Genomic DNA, 14,416 nt, shown 5'->3' on the forward strand with positions numbered 1-14,416 from the left:
GGAGGTGCTGAACCCCACTCTGGAGAGGCAAAGCAGCTTCTCAGCTGCACAGTATGTGACCTGGGGCTGGGCATGCTGCCTCCACACCAGGTTTGTTTTTCTCCAAAGGCTACAGTACAAACTTGCTTTTTGATCAGATTCCTGTAAGGCGAAGCTGGGGACATATAGAAAGACCCTCGCTACCCTTGTTCTCCACCTACCGTCAGTAACTTCCTGACAAAGGAACAAATTCATAGACCCAACCAAGGTGCAGAGACCAGAGCTTCCCACTGTCCCCAGTTACTGCAGCTCCCTTCTCCAATACAGCCTCATGCTCTAGCTCCCCAGAGTGCCTCATGTGCCAAACACTGCTGCTGCTAGGACCTTCACGGACTTATTCCAACCCCTCCTTTTCTACTCCCCCACCATCCCACACCCTTTACCCTCACCTAGACTCAGCCGGCCCACTGAGCCCCTCCCTAGTTTCTCAGCAATGAGTGCAAGAGCCTTCTCCTGTGCATCTCTTGCCATCCTGAATGGTTTTGCAGCATCTCTGCCTTGACGACTCCCCAGGTGCACCCATTCTCTCCCCCCTGATTGGGCATCTTGGGATAAAAGCCCTGCAGCATGGCTGTGGCTGGCCCAGGTCAGCTGACAGACTCATGGGACTCGGGTTGAGGGGCTAAAAATTGCTGTGTAGACATTCGGACTCAGACTGTAGCCCGATCTCTGGGACCCTCCCCCATTGCAGGGTCCCAGAGATCGGGCTCCAGCCCGAGCCTGAACATCTACACAGCAATTTTTCAGCCATGAAGCCCAAACCCCGTGAGCCTGAATCCATTGACCCGGGCCAGCCACAGGTTTATCCCTGTGTAGGCAGATGCTTAATTTCTCCCCCTGCCTCAGCTACTATTCATCTCTAAATTAGTTCACTCTAATGTGCACTGGGGTCCAGTGTAGATAAGAAATGCTACCTAGAGTGTTGCATTGTTCTGTATTTCAGTTCAAGAAAAACATGCAGCCACAGCCACAAGATTTACAGATGAAGAAAGGGAAGGATGAGCTGTGCTTGCTACTCCAAGTGCAAAGCTTAGAATAAAGTGCGTCTGTTGTAGCCTAGTGCAGCGACAGCCAGGGAGCCAACCCGTTACCAGGCTCACATCATTTAGCTGAAGTTCAAGGCAGTCACTGACAAGGCAGAACTTTCGCCCTAACTTGCTCCTTCACAGGTCTCTCTAGCTTTGGGCTGTTTCACTTCTCTGGTACTAGAAATGCAGGTTTTCCATTCCCAGACACTGAAGAAACAGTATGACCCAACGTCTCATTTCCATGGCATCCTTGTGCTGCATAGATTAAGCAAAGAAACAAGAAAGATGATTTGAAAAGCTATATACGAGTTGTTAATGGAGACAATCAAGGGATGGATAGTGGACCAGAGCTGCTAATGTTGGACTGATTCGATGAGACGTGTGCACACACACCACCCATTACACACGTGGGAGTGGGACAAGTGCTGTTCTGAGGTTGAACTGATAAGCCTCAGAAACAGTCAGTAGATCAACAAAAACTCAATTACAACCGAAACTATTCAGTAAAGCTCAAACAGAGGGGCCAAGCTACACAGCTGTGCATTGAGACGGTTTTCCTCCAATGGCTCCTTCGCTCCATGGCCCCCACCTTTAAATGTCGCAAAACATCTTTCCGTGCTGGAGCAGCTACATCCTTCATCCAAAAAGCAGAACTTCCATTAGTCCAGGCTGATGGGTTACAACTCTTGGACTGACACTCAGCAATGCCAAAGCAAGTTTGTTAACATTGTGGCCCCTTCGTCCTATGTGCCATCCTACATGGCACATGCCACATAACCCACAAATACAAAGAGGAGGCCTATGGGGAAAAAAAAGCAAGGCCTTTGATTAAACAGATTCTCCTAGTAAGGAGATGATAAAACTTTAACCATCACTCAACAACAGGGAAGAATGCTCCGGGCTGGGGTATCCAGGGGCAGAAGCACAGTTGTAGCTATAGTAATTCTATGTTCTGTACCCTCAGAGCTGACCCAGACGGATGGAACGTGAGTAGCACTGTCTCCCTTGCAGAAATAATAGGGAAGGTAGTTTGGAACCTGGTGCTAAGGCTACAACATCCAAGTGCCACAGAAGCAAAACCAGATGTTTCCAGACCTAAACTTTACACATTTCTATTTCTACAAAGGCCTCCAGTCTACACACAAGCAGCAGCTACACTAGCAATGGCAGCAAGCAGGCAGCAGTAATGCTGGCTAACACATCCCGAAAGTTTAAGTCTTCCTTTTACCAGCCAGATCTCTGGCCTCAATTACACTGATGGATTACCGAGGACTAGACAAATTCTGTTGCCCCATCCCTTACCTGAAGCAGGGCAAAAGGAACAATTTTGCTGGTATCTTCCCATGCTGACTATGCCACAGGGAAAGCTTCTAAAAATGATGTTTTTGAAAAAAGGTCCAAAAGACTAAGAACAGCATCTCCCCGGGAAGAAGTAGAACCCCTGTCAGAGATACTTCAGCTGCATTATCCTTCAATACCTGATCTGGTGCCACTGCAAAAATATGTAATGCTTTGTTTGCACTTTTGATCTAGCAATCTCAAAGCATTTTACAGAAGTAGGCAAGCCTTACTCCTCTTCTACAGATGGGAAAGCTGAGGCATAGAGTGATTAGGGGACCTAAACTTTGTCTAGTCCTCGATAATCCAGCTGTATAATTGAGGCCAGAGATTTAAGCTTCTTGGGTCACAAATCAGTAACAGAAGAGAACCAAGGAGTCCCCACTGCCAGTCCCCTGCTATTAAGAACAAAGAAATTGCAGAGTGGATCAGATTTGAGACTCACGCAGTCCAGTATCCCGTCTCCAACACTGGCTAGCACCGGAGGCTTCAGAGGAAGGCAGAAGAGCTCTGCAGTAGGCAGACGTGGGACAATCTTTTACTCCCCTATTAGTTAGAAAAACCCCTCAGGATTTAAGCCAAAGGGTTTATCTCTCTTGCCTTTTTTTTTTTTTTTTTAAAGGCATTCTGGGTATTCTTGATATCCATATAAATGTCCAATTCCTTTTTGAGTCTGGTCAAGTTCTGGGCCTTAACGTCTTCCTGTGGCAATGAGTTCCATAGTCTAATTATGCATTTTGTAGTTCCTTTTATCCATTTTTAATTTGCCATCTTTTATAATCCATTGAATGTCCCCTTGTTCATGTGTTTTGATAATTTATGAGACAAGAAAAAAGTTCTCACTACCTTCTGCCTACTGTTTATCGTTTTATACACTTATATCCCATCTTCTTCTTCATATTACCATTAAAACTACACTCTCCCACACTTGTCATTAGACCCAGAAGAGTCTTTCCTCTGTGGTGCTTTGAACACCACTCTCCTCCACATAAAAGAAAGCAAGTCAGTTGACTTTAGGACTGACCTTCAATCCCAACTGAGCCAGAAAGTTTGTCTGGTTCTTGCATGTGGAAAGCAATCACCTTCCACAGGGTTTCATTCTACACGACGTCCTGGGAATCACCTTTTGAAGGCCGCTATCACTACCCCACATTCAACAACAAACCTGGCTGTATACCAACCATGGATTAAATTAACAACCTGTGTCATAGAAAAATCAAAGGCTGTTCCTACCCTGCAGGACCTTCTTGATAGGACAGATGAGGGTTATCACTGAACAGCAATGCCTCTGCTCAGTATACGTGGGTGACATTCCCTCGATGCTGAATCAGGTCCTGGAAGGCCTAACAGCTTGGAAAGCTGAGGGACGTGGGATGGCAAAGCAAGTTTGCTAACAAGAGTCTGCTGTGTGTCCGTAGATACTGCAGATTATCTGGCATTCTAGTTAAAGCAAGGGACTGGGAACCTGGGCTCCGGTCACAGGTCTGCCAGCAACACATTGTGTGCCTTGGGGAAAGTCATCAGTCCTGTGACAATTTCCAAGTGTAAAAGGGTAAGAGGGCATGTATTAGTAAGTCATTCTTTAACATATGTACATGCTTCTTCCTGCACAACATCTCAAAGATCCAGCCTCTCCTCTCCATCCTGTGAGAAATCTCATCCCAGATCTCAGTCATGTCTTGACTCCTGCAGCACCCTCTTCTCTCGCCTTAACAAATCCATTCTTGCCCCCATTCAAAACACTGCTACAAATATTTTCTTCTCTCCTCACTTTGGCCAGTGTCACCACACTCTGTGTCACTCCACTGGCTCTCCCTACTCCACTGAACCAAACAACTTCTCTTAACTTTCAAGGTCCTTCACGGCCAATCGCCATAGTACCTATCACCTTATATGCTACTGAGATGTGGACTCCTGCCTCCGCTCTGTCAACAATGCCAGACCTTACTGCCCAGTTCTTAAACTTTAAACAAGCACCTTTGTGCTTTCTCCCATGCTGCCCCTCACTCAAACCGTCACAACGTTACCTCACTGCCCTCCTTAAACTCTCCTTTGCCACAATGCCTACAACAGAATTGGTAATGGTTAGACAGCTAGTATGCCATGGCCACTGCCCATCCTGCTGACCAGTACTGTCTCATTGTTACCTTCATCTCCAACCATACTAAGACTGTAAGCTCCCAGGGGCAGGAACCACCTTTTTGTTCCATGTTTGTATATCACCACCTAGCACAATGAGGCCCAGGTCCATGACTTGCGATAATGCCCAGACAAATGACTTGGAAATGCTCTACTAAACTGATGAATGTGGGGGCATAGCTTTGTTGGTCCCTTCCTCCACATGCATAGAGCCTCTAGCATGAGTCTTCGGGTCTAAAGGAGTGAGAATTACATTTCTAACTAAACAGATGCCTCTATCTTCTTTGGCTCAAAGATTCCACATCTCTATCGCAATGAGAACGATTAGAGGCATGAAAAAAATCTCCAATGGAGATTGCAGAGGCGGGATGTTTGTTTTACTGAGGAGATGTGGTAAGGGCACAAAAATAATGGTCTCAAGATAAATCAGGACCTCCTATTCACCCTGAGATGAGATGGAAGAACAAGTGGACATTCAATTAAACTGAAAGGTTGCAAATTCAAAGCTGTTAAGAGGGAATATTTTCTCAGACACTGGAACTCTTTGCCCCAAGAAATCATTGGCAGGATTAAAACAGGATAGGGCATTTGTACTAAATGTAAGTATTATAGTATACATATTAGGCTAGATGGACTGCTCAACTGATCCAGTCTGGCATTTCTTAAAGGAAAATTTCCCTGGCCAAGTTAGTCTTCAGCAACACAAGGCCTCTCGCTACCGCCCCCTCTCTCACCTGAGAACAAGCAGTGCCCACTTTCCTTAGTCATCTTTGCTCCCGCTGCACCAGAAGCTATTATGAAGTGAGCTGCCAGTGAGGCACAGCTGACAGCACCTGAATAGCAGGTGCCGCTCCCTGGGCTCTTGCCCCCGAGAAGAAAGCAGGACAATACCAGTGAAGAAGAAAGGAACACACAGCAAAACGGGCCCCAGCTCCTGTTGCTCATGGAGCTGCTCATCTTTCATAAAGTCAAAGAGGTACAGCTCATCCAGCATGCCCTTCTGCCACTGCCTCAGTAGTTGGTCCACAGTGTCTGTGCACTGCTGCACATGTGTCCTGTTATTGAGCATGAGCGGGGGGGGGGGGGGGGGGGGGGGGGAGGAGGGAGAGTTTCACATGCAAAAGTTCCTTTTCTTTTGTTTTTTTCCTTCCCCATCCTTCCATTTAAAAATCTCAGTTCCCCAAGCAGCAGACGTGCTGCTGTGACTACTGACAACGTGGGACATCCAGTCCCTGGAAGCAATTCATGGGACATAGTTTAATTGGGGCTGCTGTTCACCACTCACACAACAAGAACTACAGTCCATCAGTCTGGATTCAAAAGGATGTTAAAAGCCAGTTATTTATGGGTCACCCTAGATTGCAAGCTCACATACAAATACTATCGCAGTAAAGTAGCTTGAATAGTCCAAGAGCAGAAACTGTCTCCTGAACAAGTTGGTAGGGTCCACCTGGGGAGCCAATGCTCAAACACTACGTAGTTTGGGGCTCATTCTCTGCTACTCATTTGGAGAATATTGTGCCCTAAGTTTGATTAAACTCTGCTCACGTTACATTAGTAGACACTAAGCTTGATCATACCATGAGAATTATCACAGGCAAACTGAAACCAACAAAACTTGTATGGTTACCAGTCCTAGCCAGTATTCCTCCACTTATCTATCGTCAGAATGCAGCCAGTAAACTGAATGCCAAGGTAAAGCAAGGAGAGAGATCACTTGATCATTGCCTGTTAGGGTCACTACCGCTGGGGCACCTGGCCTCTGTCAGCAGACAAGATGCTGGGCTGAATGGACCCTTGATCTGACCTAGTATGGCCATTCTTATGTTCTTAAATGCCACACTTGCCATTGATCAGGGATATCTGAGATGCACCCCACCACCACCTGTGCAAGAGAAATCCTACATGGACAGTGCTGCATGCTCACCATCCAGCTGGTATCAACAGCTCACTGGGGCAGACAGAATGGGAGAGAGCTGCTGCCATTACCACGAACTCCCACATCACCAGGCTGGACAAATGGCTACCAGGCTTTGAGCTCCCATACCACCTTTAAAGCCAGCTTAACAGATTCAGGTGTGGCATGGTTCACTGTGCCAAGACCGACCATACCCGGGGCATCCAGGGAAGCCCATTGTGCATCTGTGGAGGATGCTGCACACATGCCGGATGGTTGCTCTTTTTTGTGTTGGGCTCCCTAGGGGCTTTCTCAAATTGAACCTTGCTGACTCAGCAGCTGCTGACTGGCTCAAGACCATTTAGCTTTTTCTTCCTTTTAAACCTTGCCTTGCCCATACCAATCGCTATCTATAGAAAGAGTCTGGACTGGTAAATGAAAGGGCATGTTGGCCCTGCCAGCTCATATCAGAGGACTAAGAGAATCTCACAGCCCTTCTCCAGTTCAAGAAATTCATCAAAATATTACACAATTTAAACCAATAATTAAAGCATTTCATTGTGTCCACTGAAACCCACTGTAGGGGACAAGCCAAGGCAAGTCACTTAAGGCTCCCACCCAACTGCTGGTGAAAGGCTCAGGGAGTCTAGGCCTCCTGTTTGAAACAGGTCTGAGTCTAAGCAAGACCATCTCTGCCCTCCAATGTTTTCAAGGAAGAATAACCAAGTTGCCCTGAGGGGATTTAGCAGAGGAAACCTTAGAAGCAGAGTTTGTGTGAACGATCTGCAACCTTGGTACCAAACACATTTCATCTCTCTACAGACCTCAACTCTGCTTCACCTGCACCTTCCTTTCCCCTCTCACTAAACTTGTATATTAGGGAAGTCTGGGACCTGAGGACAAAGCAAATGAAATGCAAGATGTTACCAGGCACCAGCTTAAACATACAGGGAAGCGACAGCACATCAGCCTCCATCTCAAACAGCTCCACTGGCTCCCTATTCATTTCAAGATCCAGTTCCCAAGAGCCCTCCCCCTTTACACGGACTCTCCAGGGACCTGCTCCCCACAATACCAAAGACCTTGCCTCACTCCACTCCCACCTCCCTGCTTGTCTAAACTCTTCCTCCAGGCATCTCCACTCTGCACGCACCGTGGAGACCCCAGAGCTTTCTTTGCACCTTCCATGATCTAGAACAGGGGTTCTCAAACTGGGGGTCGGGACCCCTGAGGGGGATTGCGAGGTTATTACATGGGGGGCTGCGAGTTGTCAGCCTCCACCCTGAACCCCGCTTTGCCATCAGCATTTATAATGGTGTTAAATATATTAAAAAGTGTTTTTAATTTATAAGGGGGGGGTCGCACTCAGAGGCTTGCTATGTGAAAGGGGTCACCAGGACAAAAGTTTGAGAACCACCGATCTAGAACATTTGTAAAATGTATCTGATCATTTGCAACTCATCTAACACCTCTTCCCCCTTTGCCTATAGAAAGTAATTAAGTTAACTACTCTGCTGGGAGTGGGAGAGGCTGCCCTGGTGTTCTTGACCAAAATTTGACACCATCCTGTGACACAAGCTATTCTACAGTCCACCTACCTAGGGAGGTGGTTGCGTCTCACTGCAAGTGAACTGATTCTTGGCATATGGGGACACAGGTCACTTGCCTTGAAGGCCAGTCATCTCAGATCCTGTCAGTTGCTCCATACCAGAGCCACCCTGCTTTAAACACAGACATATGGCAGCCCCTATGGCAGCCATAGAGATTTTTCTGTGTAGCCATATTTGTAAAGTGAGATCCCTCAGGACACAAAGATGTTAGAAAAGATTCTAAATGAACTACAATAAGGGAAAGGACTGTGCTAAAAGCAGCAAAGTAACACTCAAAATGGGAATAAGTCTGTATAGTCCTTTGAAAATGCTATCTGACAACTTTTCAGAGTAGGAAGTTGTGGTAAAAAGGCAGCTATCATTGCCACCAATAAAGAGAAGCAAGAACAGAACTAGACTGCCATCTACAATAACTGAAGGACATTTAGAAGCCTCCTTCATGCTAGCTGAGAGGCAAGAAGATTAGCTTGTGTTTTCTTCCCAAGTGGAAGGCAAACAAATACACCTACATGAAAACTGACCATGTCCCTGCACAGGAAGCCTCAGGAAACAATGGGACAACTCCCACCGCCATGTGAAAAATAGGACCAGGGAAGAAGAGAAGCCATCCAATCCCCAGGGCACCGCAAACAGAGTGGCCCAGTCACAAGGGTTCCAGTTAGCTAAAACCAGCCTTCATGCAAGCCACACTCAGACTGATTGGTTTTTACTCTAAATTTCATTCTCCCACCAACCTCAAATCTCAACTCTTCTAGGCAACCCAACCCAAACTGTTTCTCCATCTGCACTTCTGCACCAGACCCACGCTCCCTAAAACACAGGATCAAACTAATGAAAATCAGTCTAAAAAACTGGTAAAGCATTATTCTCACACAGGTCTATGTAATCTTCTTCTTCACCACCCACAGGGAGAAGAACTTGCAATCCTGTAACAATGTCTTTCCATTGATTCCCATCTTTTATGCTGTGGTGCACCTTAAACTAAACCTCTTACTAAAGCATACAGGACCTTACCCCAACTCACCAGCAGGAACTCCACAGACAAATGGATTAAACTTCAGAGACCAGAGGAAGACAGTAGAAGCAACATACATACATATACATACATAGACACACATATATAGACACATACACACACACACAAAAGCCACAGGAAAACATTCTTCAAACAAATCAAGAATAGTTGAAGTTGCATTAATTCAAAGATGATTTACTAAAACAAGTTTATAATCCACAAGGTTTGGGGATAAAAAAAAAAAGTGAGCCTACTCAGATGTATACAATATTGAACACGTAACTCTAACAGCTTCTTGGTCTGGAAGCATGCAAATGAAGTTATGTATTGGTCCAGTTTAAAGAAACACATGACATCCCCACATTATCCATCACATTTGCACAGAAAGAAAACTAGAACTAAGCATTCAACCTAACCATCTCAATGCACATTAAAGCTACAGGCAAATTAAAAATGCTGAAGTCTTCTTACTTCTGCAAATCCAACTGATTTTAAACAGAGGAGTCAATCCAAAAAGCCAATTTCCACCATCTTGGTATCTAGAATTTCAAACAGAAACCCTGCTAGATCCTAATTAATGTATTTAAAAATAAATACTTCTTTTGGACAAAAGAAAATATTAAATCAGCCTTCTATTGTTTACTGGTATTGAAAATTCTTTACATGCTCTAACAAAGCAAAGGTCCTGCTTACCTTAAGACTCTCCACTCATGCTACCCAAGAGCCACTTTAAATTCAGACATGCTAAAGATTCCAGTTTCACCCTTAAACAAAATGCAAGCCTTTATATAAACTAAAGATTTTAAACAGATTTTGGCTTCTCATTCTGAACCTGCTGGGGCAGCTAACCGGCAGCGTACGATGAAATCATTTGTCTAATGACTCAAAAGAGCCTGACATATGCAATGATACAATGTCTTAACTTCCATCTATGCTGAATACAAACCAACATCTATGTCGTAAAATGCATTTCAACACAGCACATACAAAATGGCTGGCTCCCAAGATGAGCATTTCCATACAATACTATAAAAAGGATAACAACCTAAAAAGGTAATTATGACTTAACGACTAGGCAGTCAGAAGAGAGATCTTCAAGAACACCGGTACCTAACGCTAACAAATAAAAACACGCTGCTCTTCGAATCCTGATACTTCGGCTTGTAAGTTGTCGAGAAATATTACACACTAACGTGAATTGAGTGTAACTTGCAAAGAAATACTATGGTGTGATTGGGTATTTGTGGATGGGGAAAATTTTATGCAGCTAAGGAGGGAAAGTAGGCCTATCATGTAGGTTTTATCATGAACAGAAAATGCATCTTTCTTTAAAAGGAACACACAATCCTAAATCCTCCTTGACAAAGGAAAAATTGAAAGCAAAGAAATATTCTTAAATATTCCAAATGCTGAAAGTGAGAAGAGTCATTCATAAAATTAAGAGATTTAAATTAGGTTTTTATTCATCATTTAATTCAGATTGTGCAAGAGTAAAACAAAGATAACATTCAAAAAGACAAACCGTAATGCTAGTTCTCAACAGAATCAGGGAGCTGTCTCTAGATTGCAGCAGACCATAAATTCTTATAGTCATTTCAGCGCAAACTCACTAAACAGTCCCACTGTTTTCCCTTACAAACCGGTTCTTTAGATCTGAATGATCAGAGCAAATATAAGTACTCACATAGAGGAAACGGTAACATTATGACAGCTCTATTCATTAATGTGCATACTTAATTCTCATCTCTCCAACACAAATTCGGGGTCTGTGCAGTACAATGTATCTAGAAAGCAAATTAAAAAAAATGAATGCAAAAAAATTGTTGTGGTCAGTAAGATAAAATTACAACTTCCAAATCAATTCACTGTCTCTCAGAACAAAATGCCCATAACTGCAACGGAGTATAGGAACCGTACAGCAGTTAACACACCACCACCCCAACCAGAACCCAAAACTGCAACTGTCCAGATGTGTGGAAGCTCAGAACGTTCTATAATTTTGCTGCCATGTGTTTGACTTTTGTACGGTACAAACCCAACTGTGTGTAGCAGATGGCATAAAAAAAGTATTTCTACTACAATTTGTCAGACTCTACCAAGAAAGAGGAGCAGAATGAGCAAAATATTAGTATTTGCTCTAGTATCTGACACTTCATTTTTCAGGTGTTTTTTTTTCTGAAAAGCTAAGTTATTAAAACCAGTTTGGTATTAAAACAGAGACCTTAACTAACCACAGCTGTTGGATACAGCAAGGCATTCTGTATATTTTTCCCCACCTCAAAATCATTTAAAATATGAGACAAAAATATAAGCTGCTTCCCCCCTCTTCCCGAAAGCCAATGAGGGGGGGGGGGAAGAGGAATCTCTTTTCCTCACAAGGAATGTGGCTGTAATTGAATGTTTGGGGAAACTGGTCCTGCAAGGCTCCAAACATTATCCACTCTCAAAGAACTGGTCATTTAAAAATAAAGAGGGGGCAAAGGGGGAGTTTTCCTCTTAACAATCCTCCTCCAGCTTTACTCCCCATCCGTCAGCCTGAGCAAGCAGAGATGACGCAGGCTGCCTTATATAATAGCCTGTGATTTCCTAGACTGCAGGCCTTCCCTTTGTGCTCTGTGCACTTACACACACGCACACACAGATTCACAGCCCCTGGCACCGTGCCAGCACTAACCCTCGTCAGCTGGTTGACTCCATTCACAGAGAGGGGTTGGAGCTGACATGAAAAGAAGGGGGGGGGTGAGCTATTACATCAAGCCATCAGCACTACAGACAAAAGAAATTTTTGTATATACCCAAAATAAGCCTTCCCTTGCAGCTTTAGATCAGGGAGAGTCGTATTTAGTAATTCCACAAGAACACCGCACTATGAACAAGGAACCTGAACAGAGGTGAGGTTTTTTTGGGAGGTAGGGGAGGGAATCAGTCCAACAGCAAACACAAGTAACAGTGCAGTTTTCTCTTTAAATATAATGTAAAAACATTACATTTAACCTTCCAACTCATGTTAAAGGAGAGAAAAAACAGCCATGATAATCCATAAAGAGCCTTTTGTCTGTTAAAAAGGACAGTCTAAAGAATACTTACAGGTACAATATCCTGCTGCCTCCTTTAGTTGTCAAGAAAATTAGAGACAGAGAGAAAAGAAGGGGGAAGAGAGACAGAAAGAAGAGAAGACAGAGTGAGAAGGGGGAGGGAGGGAAAGAAAGACAGATTTTTTTTTATGAGAAGCCCTCTCCGTAGAACATGGGCGGCCCCGCGTGCCATCCCCCTCTAGGGACCTGCAGAAACCCTGTCTCAAAACGGGCACTTCCCTGCCAATCATGCGCTGTACTGTTATATTAAACAAAAGAAAAGGGGGATGCTTACTTTTACCCATGATGCCTAGCGGGGGCAGGGGAAAAAAAAACCAGTTGCAGCCGGTTTGTAACCTCAGGACATGGAATTATCTCTTAATTTTTTTAAGTCGTTTGTGGTATAAAAGTCAGTTAGCTGCCTCTCCCCCCCCCCCTAAGCAGATCCTGGCATCTTGCCAAACTTTGTCTTCATTCATGAGAGCTCATTTCCTCCAACGCTATTTTAACTGTTTAGTTCCCAAAACAAATTTTAAGGACATTCCATCAATGTGGAGAAGCAATTAATAAAGATGTATCCATAAGAAAGAGAATGCCAATAATCTCATTTGTCTGCATCTCGCCAACACACATGCTTACCTCCCTGGTGTTAGGAGTCAGAGAATAGCCAATGCAGGAAAGATGGGGATTTTTGTAGCATTCCTGAAATCATGGCGTCAGACATCAAGGCATCAACCCCTCAATTTTTCCCCTCCAATACCAGTAACTTGATTGTAACTGGCATACTCTCTTCCTACAATCAATTTGTTACAGGTGTTTCAGAGGTGATCAGTTACAGCTCTTGTACACGTTCCAGCCAAACCCAGGTAGATCACCATACCAAGATTACTGTACCTTCCATGCATGCCACACCATCAACGGAAATGAAACCACTTCTTCACAGCATCCTCATTGTCTTAACAGCTCTATCCCTGACATGCTCACAATGCATTTCTCTACACACTAGACTTATGACTGATATTTTGTTGGGGTTTGATAACATACTAAGAAAGTACCCAAAGGTTCCCACCAAGGCATCATGTTTTTGTAGGAAAGGTGGTGTGCAAAAAAAAAAAAAGTTACTTTATATTCCATCTGGTGTTCATGTAATATAATAGCCCTTATTCCAATACCTGTGCAGATCAGCAGGGCTTGAAAAAAAATGTATCCAATGCTTACTAGTCCAAGTAAGCACTCAATTTATTGTTCAGGCCAAAATACCCAAAACCCTCCCCCGACCCCACTGCAAGTCAGTCACTATTACCTAGAGAGATATAAAACAGTCCATGTGCTTACAGTACTCAGCAGTATCTCCCAAGAGCAAGGGAAATCAAATAAAGTGGTTTTAAGTCTAATCTACATGCTTTTTCCCCTGAACCCCCTCCATTTGTCTAGTCTAGCTAAGTTGCCCATCTGCAGATGGTCAGACATGTTCAGGCTGTCCATCCCCAGAGTAGGTCTGGTCTCAGATCTTCCCTGACTGGCTGAGCTCAAAGACTCTGGCCTCCTGCTCTCAGTTTTCCTCTACCTCATCCTCCACTGGTCAGCCATCCACTAGAACCCTGGACACCCCAGACCCATAGTAGTTGGGGCCCCATCTGCCCAGTGTCTCCTGCTCATCAGGCCTCCCCATGACTTGACGTCCTAGCAGCAAGATGTTGGGTCCTCCCCTAAAATTTGGGCCTGAAAGCTCATCTTCCACCAGCTGTTTCCTTTCTGACTATATCCCTATGAGGACTAGGTCTTGCCCAATGGACTGGACTCAATACCACTAATCTCTGCTCCCCACAGCAATGTTGGTCCTTTGGAGATGTGGTGTACCACTCTGGTATGCCCAGTCTTTGCTTCTCTTGGACTTCTGCTACATACTACATCTAACTCCAGGCTCTGAGCTATTCCTTAGTCCGATCACTCAGACTTTTGCACACTGCCGGGGGACAGGTGATGGGGGAGACAGCAGGGCTGAAGAGCACCACTCAAATGGTATAAGTAGGAACTGCCACACCTGCACTCCTAAAGCAGCCCCAATCACCCAGCCTAATTATGTTTGGGGAAAGTAGGTTTTTCAAGTCCTACGTTGATGCATTACAACTGTGCCAATATAAAGCAATTTCAAACTGCAAATTCCTGCAGCTCTATATAGTACAGCATGTGTACATGACACTTTATAGGTACACAGGAAGGCAAGGTCCTTGCCCCCAGGAGAATTTAAGTCTAGATTATATAGGTGCAATCGA

At 44.5% G+C, this 14,416-nt stretch overlaps 1 protein-coding gene across 1 annotated transcript in view; it reads right to left on the minus strand.

Annotated features, from left to right (window-relative positions):
- The window catches only part of GATAD2B (GATA zinc finger domain containing 2B), a 54,491-nt gene extending 42,254 nt beyond the window's left edge, over nt 1-12,237 (minus strand). Inside the window, exons 1-2 of the mRNA XM_026658063.2 lie at nt 12,154-12,237; nt 10,751-10,850 (exon numbers count right to left, since the gene is read on the minus strand). Of these exons, the coding sequence (XP_026513848.1) occupies nt 10,751-10,752 (2 nt within the window). The 5' untranslated portion in view covers nt 10,753-10,850; nt 12,154-12,237. The remainder of the gene's footprint in view (nt 1-10,750; nt 10,851-12,153) is intronic.
- Between the last annotated feature and the right edge of the window lie 2,179 nt (nt 12,238-14,416).

The sequence above is a fragment of the Terrapene carolina genome, unplaced genomic scaffold (assembly GCF_002925995.2).
Source record: "Terrapene carolina triunguis isolate 2854851 unplaced genomic scaffold, T_m_triunguis-2.0 Scaffold397, whole genome shotgun sequence".
Classification (NCBI taxonomy): domain Eukaryota; kingdom Metazoa; phylum Chordata; order Testudines; family Emydidae; genus Terrapene; species Terrapene triunguis.